The 12,448-nt window shown below is 38.6% G+C and overlaps 1 protein-coding gene across 7 annotated transcripts in view; it reads left to right on the top strand.

The window, feature by feature from the left end:
• The window catches only part of LOC144603513 (voltage-dependent L-type calcium channel subunit alpha-1C-like), a 305,941-nt gene that overhangs the window by 165,825 nt on the left and 127,668 nt on the right, over positions 1 to 12,448 (top strand). For all 7 annotated transcript variants that reach the window (XM_078416799.1, XM_078416795.1, XM_078416797.1 and 4 more), the window contains 7 exons: positions 895 to 1,015; positions 2,866 to 2,980; positions 5,925 to 6,045; positions 7,726 to 7,795; positions 9,150 to 9,282; positions 10,144 to 10,273; positions 11,238 to 11,297. In XM_078416799.1, the coding sequence (XP_078272925.1) occupies positions 895 to 1,015; positions 2,866 to 2,980; positions 5,925 to 6,045; positions 7,726 to 7,795; positions 9,150 to 9,282; positions 10,144 to 10,273; positions 11,238 to 11,297 (750 nt within the window). The remainder of the gene's footprint in view (positions 1 to 894; positions 1,016 to 2,865; positions 2,981 to 5,924; positions 6,046 to 7,725; positions 7,796 to 9,149; positions 9,283 to 10,143; positions 10,274 to 11,237; positions 11,298 to 12,448) is intronic.

The raw sequence follows: 12,448 nt of genomic DNA, 5'->3' as shown, positions 1-12,448 counted from the left end.
GATTAGAGGGTATTAGCTCTAAGGAAAAGTTGGACAATGTCAAGAAATGTCAAAAGCTAGAGGGCATGGCATTAAGGTGAGAGGGACTAAGTTTAAAGGGGATATGTGAGGCAAGCATTTTACTCAGTGTAGTGGGTAGGTAGGCAGGGAATGGAGAGATATGGACCATCTGCAGGCAGAGGAGATTAGTTTAACCTGGCATCATGTCCATCAGGGGCATTGTGGGCCAAAGGACCTGTTCCTGTTCTTTACTGTTCTATGTTCTATGTAATATGATCAGTTAGTCAGAAAGCAATGCTACCAAGTCTCCTGTTGTCTATCGTATTAATTCTCGTTCTCACTTCCAATCTGTATTCTTTCTTCAGCCTACTACACTCGTTTGATGAAGTTCAATGTCAAATTGAGGAGCAAGACCTCATATTCTAAACATGTACCTTGCAGTCTTCCAGTCTAAACACTGAGTTCAATAACTTCAGATTATCATCAATTCCAGCTAATGCATTTCACATTCTGTAATTCAGTTTTATTTTATGGTAATTTCATATTGTAGTTCCTGTAATTCAAACTCTTACAGACCTAGCTTTTGTAATTCATTAATCATCACCACCTTTTATCTTGCACTATTACTCCTTTCTTCATTTAAACACCCAGCCTTCTGATTTATCATAAGCCCCTCTTATTCTATCCTCCCATTCATTCCTTTGCTGCATCTCAAAACTGGGTTTATTGCCAACATTGCAAAGTTCTAATGAAAAGTCATTGATTTAAAACATTGCTCCGTATTCATCTTCACTGATACTGCCAGACATTTTAGTATTTCCAACACTTCCTGTTCTATTTATGCATTTATAAGCTTTATAATTCAACTTTTCTCTATTTTCTGTTTTCCTCCAGATCCTGACTGGTGAAGACTGGAACTCAGTGATGTATGATGGGATAAGGGCCTATGGAGGGCCATCTTTCCCTGGGATGTTGGTCTGCATTTTTTTCATCATTCTCTTCATCTGTGGGAACTGTATTCTTTTGCTCCTTTAACAGCACTTTGGATTCAAGGCTTTTATAAGATTTTAAGGACCGACTACATTAATATTAATCAAGCACTGGAGTTAACCATTGGGTGTGATCACAGTAGATCTGGAATCAATTTCCTTAGTTTTAAAAAGATCAATTTCAGTACATCTATGTGCAACACATGTTATAGACAATAGACAATAGGTGCAGGAGTAGGCCATTCGGCCCTTCAAGCCAGCACCACCATTCAATGTGATCATGGTTCATCATTCACAATCAGTACCCCGTTCCTGCCTTCTCCCCATACCCCCTGACTCTGCTATCTTTAAGAGCTCTATCGAGCTCTCTCTTGAAAGCATCCAGAGAATTGGCCTCCACTGCCTTCTGAGGCAGAGAATTCCACAGATTTACAACTCTGACCGAAAAGGTTTTTCCTCATCTCCATTCTAAATGGCCTATCCCTTATTCTTAAACTGTGGCCCCTGGTTCTGGACTCCCCCAACATTGGGAACATGTTTTCTGCCTCTAATGTGTCCAATCCCTTAATAATCTTATATGTTTCAATAAGATCCCCTCTCATCTTTCTAAATTCCAGCGTATACAAGCCTAGTCGCACCAGTCATTCAACATACGACAGTCCCGCCATTCCGAGAATTAACCTAGTGAACCTACGCTACACGCCCTCAATAGCAGGAATATCCTTCCTCAAATTTGGAGACCAAAACTGCACACAGTACTCCAGGTGCGGTCTCATTAGGATCCTGTACAACTGCAGAAGGACCTCTTTGCTCCTATACTCAACTCCTCTTGTCATAAAGGCCAACATGCCATTAGCTTTCTCCACTGCGTGTTGTACTTGCATGCTAACTTTAAGTGACTGATGAACAAGGACACCCAGATCTCATTGTACTTCCCCATTGCCTAACTTGACACCATTCAGATAATAATCTGCCTTCCTGTTCTTTCCACCAAAGTGGATAACCTCACATTTATCCACATTAAACTGCATCTGCCATGCATCTGCCCACTCACCCAACCTGTCCAAGTCACCCTACATCCTCATAGCATCCTCCTCACAGTTCACACTGCCACCCAGCTTTGTGTCATCCGCAAATTTGCTAATGTTACTTTTAATCCCTTCATCCAAGTCATTAATGTTTATTGTAAATAGCTGCGGTCCCAGCACGGAGCCTTGCGGTACCCCAATAGTCACTGCCTGCCATTCTGAAAGGGACCCGTTAATCCCGTTAATCCCTACTCTTTGTAGTTCATTTTGAAGTTCTAAGGATTCAAAAACTATACACATTGATAATTTATCTAGTGGCAAACTTTGTAGTGGTTTACCACTATCTGCTAAACCTGATCTCACCTTCAACCAAATGTTGGAGAGAACCTTATGAATGAAGGCAGCTCTGATGCAGAAACATTACCAAACACTAAACAATTAAGTATATTTAAATTAACTTAATCAATTAAAATTTTGAAAATTAACCTGAAAGTTGCCTTTCTGCCTCCCAACTGTTGAATTTCATATGGGATTCATGAACTGGTGTCAGATCTAAATTGCCATAAGGTCAATGGATAGATTTCTCAGTCTAATTGTTCATACTTCAACACAGGACCTCAGCACCAGAGTATGCCAATTCTTTTGTGGATATTTGGACAAACATTTTACTCTGCTCTCACAAATTAGCAGTCAGTAAAATAATTTTAGAATGGTTTAATACCTTCATATATGGTATGATGTTGTATATTTTTGGCATTAGTATTAATATCCATTTTGATAAACACATCTCTGACTTCTTCAATACCGAATTCATCGACTCTATATTTGCCTTGACTACCTGCAAACAGATATACTTCTAAATGTATTTTTGGCCATTGCTGTGGACAATCTGGCAGATGCTGAAAGTCTGACTTCTGCCCAGAAGGAGGAGGAAGAAGAAAAGGAACGCAGAAAACTGGCAAGGTGATATCTTGTTTTGATTTTGCTTTTTGCTGGCCTATTTTAGATTTTGTTTTTCATCCAACTATGAAAAATTAATTCTTATTAATTCAATTACCATCTACATTACTTATATTACTTATATTTCAAGTAGCAAATGATCGAACCATTTGCAGTTGCTCCATGCTAACTTCTTCCAGCAAGTTGGTGTTTGAAATAGAAGTAAGGACTGGTCTGCATTCATAAAAGACAATAAAGTAGGCGAGGAATTTAAAATGAATATCAAAGATTTTCTTGGGATGAGAAAAATGGTGACAAGATTGGAACATTTATTTCCCATACTTTATTGCCCTTCACTGCAGTTCTTATGGGTTAGCAATCCTAAAATTTGTAATCTTTCCCTTTACTTAATTTCCTTTTTTTACAATGGTGGGTCTGTGCACAGATCATTATGATTCAGCCATGTGCTGACACTTGGGTGCTCTTTCAGCCAGAACAGTTTGCAGTAATAAGGTAATTTTGATTGAATAATACCATTGAATGTTGGGTTTTACAACAAAGTAAAACCTTTTTAAATATTTTTTTGTGATGGCCCACAAATTATCTTTTCTTATTCAAATTTATTGTACCAAATTCATAGCTTATCACAGTTTGAATTCATAGATTAAAAAAATGGAAAATGCAGTATTTTTTCAGACAATATATGTCCAAAATAGTGCATGGCGCATCCACCCTCATTTTGTGCTAGGGATGCAATGTTGCCAAATATATAATAGAAACATAGAAACATGGAAAAATAGGTGCAGGAGTAGGTCATTTGGCTCTTGGAGCCAGCACCACCATTCAATATGATCACGGCTGATCATCTAAAATCAGTACTCTGTTCCTGCTTTTTCCCCGTATCCCTTGATTCCTTTAGCCCTAAGAGCTTAATCTAACACCCTCTTGAAAACATCCAGTGAATTGGCCTCCACTGCCTTCTGTGGCAGAGAATTTCACAGATTCACAACTCTCTGTGTGAATTTTTTTTCCCTCATCTCAATCCTAAACGGCCTACCCCTTATTCTTAAACTGTGACCCCTGGTTCTGGAATCCCCCAACATCGGGAACATTTTTCCTGCATCTAGCCTGTCCAATCCTTTAAGAATTTTATATGTTTCTGTAAGATCTCCTCCAATCCTTCTAAATTCCAGTGAATACCAGCCCAGTCGACCCATTCTTTCATCATATGTCAGTCCCGCCATCCCGGGAATTAACCTGGTGAACCTATGCTGCACTCCCTCAATAGCAATAATGTTCTTCCTCAAATTAGGAGACCAAAATTGCACACAATATTCCAGGTGCAATTTCACCAGGGCCCTGTACAACTGCAGTATGACCTCTTTCCTCCTAAACTCAAATCATCTCGCAATGAAGGCCAGCATGCCATTAGCTTTCGTCACTGCCTGCTGTACCTGCATGCTTACTTCAGTGACAAGCACACCCAGGTCCCATTGCACCTCCTCTTTTCCTAATCTGTGACACCATTCAGATAATAATCTGCCTTCCTGTTCTTGCCACCAAAGTGGATAACCTCACATTTATCCACATTATACTGCATCTGCCATGCATCTGCCCACTCACCCAACCTATCCAAGACATCCTGCAGCCTCATAGCATCCTCCTCGCAGCTCACACTGCCACCCAGCTTTGTGTCATCCGCAAACTTGGAGATGTCACATTTAATTCCCTCGCCGAAAACTCTTGAGCCAAAGGCTCGGACTTTGCCTCTCCAAGGCAATTTGCCGCTCCCAACAGGCCGCTCCACTACACCTGAACTTAATTTTATCTAATCAAGCCAACTATCCACTGAACTAATTAGGAGAAAGCCTTCCTTCAGCCAATCGGCTCCCTCGCTGGTCTGTCTGCTGCTCCTCTACGAGCTTTAAGGTAATCATCCGGCATCTGGTATAGTTGGTGTTAAAGTAAGAATTAACCTTATGACTGATGCAGATCAATGATAGAGTTAAAACCTATTTTGGCTACCTTCAACATGTTTCCGATGTTGGGGCGGGACTGATTAAACCATCCATTGTGGATACGGCAGTAATATTTCTCACGCAGACACTAACTAAACCAGTGGTCTTTAAAGGAGCCCTAAATGTTAAATGTCTGCATTGTATTAACTTTGTGTTTGAACAGAATTGGAGGAATCAGTCTTACCTGGTGATGGGAAGGGCAGGCAAAGAAGTACATGGAGGTAGTGTCTCCAATTGTCATGAAGAGTGTGTAGCGTGAAATAGAAACACCCGCAAATGTACTTAACCCACTCAATTCCTCCAGCAAGTTGTTTGTTGCTTGAAATAGAAGTAAGGACTGAAAAGGAGGACAACGTGCAAAGAAACGTTGCATGGTGTCTCCTCCAGCATTGTCCTTCAGCATGGCCATAGCTCTGCCTGTGATAATCAGCATGATTTCATTGATTGGGAAAGAGCATGTACACACAAGCTTTTCAGCAGCTATTCTCCTATCTGAGCTTCTGCATTAAGTAGTTTGAGATTGTAAATGACATCTTGTGAGGAGTCAGTTGTCTTTTCTAGTCTGTTTGTATTTTTTTAATTATATATAATTCTTCTCCATCTTGATTTTTTGGACAGGTCATCAGTAATGTTTATTACTCTCATCATATATGCTAGCATTCTTTTTTTTTGCATGACAAAAGAGAAAGTTTAACTGAGGTGCTGAACACATAGTTTGTTATTTTGAAGGGAAAATTAACGATGAAAACAAATCTACCCTTCTTGTTTACTCATCTGTTGAAGTAAATTGATGAACTCCTATTTCTTTTGAGACATGTATGAGGAAACATAAATAGAAATGAAAAAAATAATTCCTTTAATTACATTTCTCATCCTGGAGGTTGATGGTATCTACTGTACAAATTTTACTTACAGTTTTTGCTAACTTTGCTCACAAAAATTGTTTTTAGAAACTCCATTCCGGCAAAAACAAAAGATATTGAGAAGCCACCCATTCTTGAGGAAAAGAAAGAAGAAAAGATAGAGCTAAAGACAATAACTGCAGATGGAGATGCACCACCTGCTACAAAGGTTAGTTTAAGAAAATTGCAGATTTGGTGTTGTAAGATGATATATAAAAAAATGAGACCTTCCAATACTATATGCCATTCATTTGTCAATAAGGTAAAGAGATAGTCTACAATGCCACTCTTCAACTGGTCATCATAAAATATACCAGGGTATTTAATCACACTGAATTTGCATTCTACGTTTAAATGAATATCATGAAAACTGCAGTTGCTGGAAACCTGAAAGAGAAACAGAAAACGCTGGAAACATTCACCAGCTCCTGATGACCTGATGATCTGAGGCCGACATCAGAGCATTCTTCAAAAGGGTGAAACCACGCAAAAAGTCCGGCACAGGCGGTGTACCTGGCTGAGTACTGAAGAACTCTGAGGACCAACTGAGGATCAACCTCTTGCTTCTGAAGACTGAAATGTGCACCTGCTTCAAAAGGGCATCTATCGTACCAGTGCCCAAGAAGAGTATAGTGATCTGCCTCAGTGACCACCGTCTGGTAGCACTTACATCCACAGTAATGAAGTGCTTCAAGAGGTTAATTAGACCACAAATTAACTCCTGCCTCAGGAATGATCTGGATCTGCTTCCATTTGCTTAACACCACAGCAGGACAACAGCAGATGCTATCTCACTGGATCTCTGTTCAGGTCTGAACCACTTGGATAACATAAATGCATTGGGCTGCTATGCTTAGCATTCAACACAATGATCCCCTCCCAACTTACCACCAAGCTCCAAGGCTTGGGCCTTCATACCTTCTTTTGTAACTGAATCCTTTACTTTATCATTGGCAGACCTCAATCAGTGCAGATGAGTAACAACATCTTCTCACTGACTATCAACACAGGAGCACCTTATGGCTGCGTCCTTACCTCCCTGTCCTCTTTAAACCCAGGAATGTACGGCTAAGCACACCTCCAATGTCATCTACAAGATTGCCATTACACCACTGTTGTTGGCCGAATCACAGGTGGTGATGAATGAGATTGATGGTGCTGCAACAACAAAGATCACGCACCAGTTTCCTTTGGTGGGTCAGCAGTGAAGAGAGTTAGCAGTTTCAATTACCTGGGGGTTAACCTCCTGGATAACCTGTTCTGGGCCCAGCACGCAGATGTAACCACAGAGAAGGCCAGAACTCTTAGAAATGTAAGGGGCTTTGACAAGTCACCAAAACCCTATCATAGTTCTATAAATGTACTGTGGAAAGTATCCTGGCCAGTTGCCTCAAGACCCGATATAGCAATTCTAATAACACAGGAATACAAGAGGCTGCAGAAAGGATTGGACTCAGCCCAGTCCTTCACAGGCACACCACTGAAAGAATCTGCACGAGACACTGCCTCAAGAAGGCAGCATCTATCATTAAGAATCACCACCATTCAGTCCATACCCTCTGCTTACTGCTACTGCCAGGCAGGAGGCACAGTAGCCAGAAGTCCCACACTACTAGGTTCAGGAACAGTTACTTTCCTGCATTTATCAGTTTCCTGAACTGATCTGGAAAACCTTACTCCTACCTCAGCAACAGAACACTATAGATCACCCCAAATAAACAAATTTATTTGAAGCAATCATTTTCCTTTAGAATCATCGATCATGTGTGATATTTTTTTCTTGAATATTGCAAATCTATTTCCAAAAGCGCCAATAACCACCAGGCATCTTACTTTCCATATGTCACAGGTTGGATTGGATGACTACCAGTTTGAAGAGAATGAAGAGAAAAATCCTTACCCATCCAATGAATTTCCAGGTAGCAGTTTTATGAATTTTACAAGAAAACACCGTCTGCATTTTATTTTCATCTTGTTAACTCAATTCACATGTGCTTTTAATTGTAATGTAAGAAAATCTGAAGAAGGGTCTCGACCTGAAACATCACCCATTCCTTCTCTCCTGAGATGCTGCCTGACCTGCTGAGTTACTCCAGCATTTTGTGAAATAAATACCTGTGCTTTTAATTGGATAGAAAGAGTAGGATATAAGTGAGGGGAAATAAATAAGTAGCTCTGCCATGAGTACTCTTCAGCGTACAATTATGACATTTTTCAATTGCCCTTTTATTGAGGAATGACCAAGACTAGTATTGTTGGAAGTAAGATAGCAAGAAAATAGCCAAGTTTAAAAGCAAGCAGATAATTTATTAATGGGTATCAAAAACTGGTTACCAAGAATTGCACCTGGCATTGTTGATTTCATTATTGAGACTTGAGAGCAGATAAAACATGAACTACTATTCCATGAGCTTACATTGAGCAGTATTGCAAAAATATAGGAAGATGGATTAAACTGGGTGGCTCTTTCTCAACTAATACAATGGGCAAGATGGCTTCCAATGTTTTTTAAAATTTCATTGCTACTTCATCAGCGAAAAAATAGATAGCTTTTCTTAAAACAAAATGTCATGTGAAATGAAAATTGTCTGTTGAAATTTCATAGCGCATTCATCAATAATGAAAAATAAACATATTGCAAAAAATTACTAATGCTAAATGACTTGGAAGACTTTTTTAACACATCTTAGATTTGAGAATACCAATTTAAAATAAGATATTGTAGTGGATATGTTGTACTAAAGAAAATGGATTGAATTGAAATATTTGGTATGAAGCATGGTGCATAGATTCAGACTGATAGAAGATAATACAGAGAAAAATGGTATATTTCTCAAAACCGTGGGGATTGTGTTATAAAAAAGATGTTGTGAAATCTTCACCAGGTTATAAGATGACACCCTGCTATGTAGCTCTGATACATGATAAATTATAAAACTAAACATAACAGGGAAACTAAATCTCCTTAGTAGGATGGATTTACTAAGCTAAAGAGAAAAGCATTCAAAGGTAAAGTTGCCTTTGAAATCATGTCAAATATGGAAATATATGACACATGGAATCTAGTGGTCATACTAGAAGCAATGAAGCACTTTTCCCTTAATAGCACAAATGAAATATGTGAAGGCAATTTAAAAAAAAACCTGATGTACACTTTGTGCTAAAATCATGGCATTGGTATCGTCTGCCAAATGACCAGAACAAAGTTTGTAATTGAGATTTAAAAACACAAAGGTATGTATGCAAAATCAGGAGTTTAATTTCTGCCTTCAGGTGAAGATGACGAAGATGAGCCCGAAATGCCAGTTGGACCACGCCCTCGTCCACTCTCCGAACTGCATGTAAAAGAGAAGGCTGTCCCCATGCCTGATGCTAGCGCGTTTTTCATCTTCAGTACCACTAACAGGTATTAGCCATGAAACCTTCGTAATGAACGTAATATACAAGTTTAACTTGTAAAACATGTCAGACTGATATAGCAGAATAAAGTGTAAATGATTTCTCAGTTATTCTGCTCCTGATCCCACGTTCCACCCCTTTCCCCCTACTCTTCCATGCGCTGGATGTGCACCCATCTTTTCCTTTTCCTTTCCCTTCCACCTATATTCCTTCTTCTGGCTTCACATTTCACGCCTCTTCTATCCTTATCTCCTTATCTTGCACCTTTTGTCTTTTTATCTCTGGGCTTTGTCCAACCATTTGCCAATCAATCTGTTGCCACCTATCACCTGCCGGGCTTTGTTCAGCTCCCACTTCTCCAGCATTCTCCCCACTATTACAATGATTGTGATGAAGGCTCCCAAGCCAAAGCGTCGCTTACCCATGTTCTGAGGAGATACTGCCTGACCTGCTGAAGTACTCCGGCATTTTGTGTCTTTTTTTGTAATAGAACCTACTAATTTGGATTACATTTGGTAACAACCAAGAAATGCAATAAACAATACCAGATACATATGCTATTATAATTGGTAAATGGTTTAGTTGATTTTAAACTCCACCAAACTTGCAAAATGACTTGTCTATTGTTAGTTGTCAGGTGCATTATTCAAATTCTTTTTCAGTTTTAGTTCATTGCTTTAGCGCAATAATATTCAAACCCCCCTGAGGGTTTTATTATCAAATGCTTATATTTTATCTGGCAAATTATTCTAGGAACGTCATTGTCCTTTTTAGGTCATATTGTACAGTTCAATTGGAGTATGTGCTAAAAAAAAGTTATATTAAAATGTTTCCATTCCATATTTACCTATTCAAATCTCCATTATAGGTTTCGAGTGCTATGCCACAGAATTGTCAATGACAACATTTTTACAAATCTCATCTTATTCTTCATTCTATTGAGTAGTATTTCTCTAGCAGCAGAAGATCCTGTACATCAGGACACCAAAAGAAACCAAGTAAGTTTAAAGATATAAACTTTGACGTTGATATTATTTCCAATGTAATCAAATAGTTAAAGCATGAATATGTTCTTGTTTTGTATAGTCATCAAAATATCCACCTGCAATGACAAATATCATAGTAGGTTCTGGAAATGCAAATTAAGAATTTCATTGTGAATAAACTGAGTGGAGCATCTGTGCATGGATGTCAGCCATGACACCCACATTCTTTCTTTTCCTTCTCATCCATTATAAGGTCCCATTTTTTTTCATCATTTTTTTTTCCTAAAATAGAGTCGTGCCAGTAAACCTAATTATTTATAAGCCTTACAATATTCAACGCTCTGACAGAGTTTAGGTCTTTTTTTAAACATTGCTGGTGTTCTTTTAATGTTAAATTGCCCCCTTCATCCTGATGATTGTTGAAATTTTTGAAAATTGTTTTTGTGTTTGAAGTAGGAATTGCTGCCAAGAATTTGTTCCTCTGTTGGAATTTATTTATAGAATTCACAACTCCCAAGGAATCTATAATCTGCTTGATAAATCTTTGCCAGTATATAAACCTATAATGCAGATATTTTTATTTTTATTTTATTTTAAACTTCTGAATTAAAGCCTTTAGATCGTGTTGGGAGATACTGTGACTAGTGCTGGTTTATGTCTAATTCAACTGGTTCATCTTCTGTATATTTTCACCTTAAAACTAGAAAATTGATTCAAAAGTGTTTATGTTAGTAAACAAATATATACAAAGTAACACCAGTATATGATTTTCACACAATGATGGATAATACCTACAGCAGTAAATCGTCTAACAGACCTAGAGAAAGTGGCACAGCAGCAATGTTATTTTTGTTTTCTGCTGCTGCAGGAAAATTCATGGTCACTAATACCTTTTAAGTTACATTCTGATTTTTACATTTGCAATTCAATGCTAAAAATGTTAGATTGAAATTAATATTGAATTCTTCTTTTACAGTTCCTTACGTATGCAGATTATGTCTTCACTAGTATCTTCACAGTGGAAATAATATTAAAGGTAGTTGCACATGGATTATCAATTTATTTTCATTTGTGATCCATTATCACAAAAAGACAAACAATTTCATGCGAGGTTTTAAAAAAGAGTAAAACTCATAAAATTAGAAACTAACTGCATAGAAGGCAAAGTGTCATATAAAAGTGGTAGTGTTCGCAATGCACCAGTGTAAAGATCTATTCTTTATCATCTATTATCCAGATTATTCATTATTCACAAATTGGTGAAGAGTGCTAAAAACAGAAAATTTTGAAAATACTCAGCAGGTCTATAGAGAGAGAAAACTAGGTAAAGAGGATTTGATCAGACCTAAGAAAAGTTAGAAATAAGACAACTTTTAAAATGCGGGGGGAGTTTAGGAGTGATGAGGGAACAATAATTCTTTGTCACCTCCTCATACTGTCCTCTTGAACGTAATAACAGTTCTTGGTTTCCCAGACTATCACCATCAGAGGTATAATGCAGTTGCTATTCACCTTCTGCAAGATAGATGGTAGTTCCGTTTTGTCAGCAGATTTAGTAACAGTTTATATTTGCATGTGAATGGGTCCAAGCTGAGCTTGTCTCTTTGTTATATTCACTAAACTCTCTGTCGGTATCGCCACATTTCCCACTCCCACCACTCTGTCTGCCCATCAACCCTTTCTTATCTGGATCACCTAGTGCTTGCGAGCTCCTGCCTCAACCATCCCTCTCACCTCTTCATACAGGCTCTCTCCCCTTTACATTTTCAATCCTGTTACAGGGTCTTGGCCTGGAAAGCCTCCACAGCTGCTACTTAACCCACTGAGGTACTACAACATTTCATTTTTTGCTAGTTGTTTTAATCCTATTCATTTCCGCTTCCTCTTCCACAATCTCTTGATTGTGTTGGTGCTGCTTATACTTTCCACTAAATTATAAAAGGTTAGACCATCCAACCTACCAACCAACGGTTACCAGCAGGCACTTCTTTTCAGATCGGAAGGTGACCCGATCAGTAGAATTGCTCATTGGCAACCTTCCAACTGCCTGTTCACAAAGTTTGCAGACCATGCCGCTTAGAACGTGGAATCTCCCAACTATTTTGGCTGCTGGTGGCCACTGCTGACCTCAATCCAGGCTTCACTGAGATTTTTGACAACTTTGTTGAGTAATAGTAGACCTGTGAT

Source organism: Rhinoraja longicauda, chromosome 20, assembly GCF_053455715.1.
Source record: "Rhinoraja longicauda isolate Sanriku21f chromosome 20, sRhiLon1.1, whole genome shotgun sequence".
In the NCBI taxonomy this organism is placed as follows: Eukaryota; Metazoa; Chordata; class Chondrichthyes; order Rajiformes; family Arhynchobatidae; genus Rhinoraja; species Rhinoraja longicauda.
Note: the sequence above shows the minus strand (reverse complement) of the source record. Positions and strands in the feature narration are given on the sequence as shown.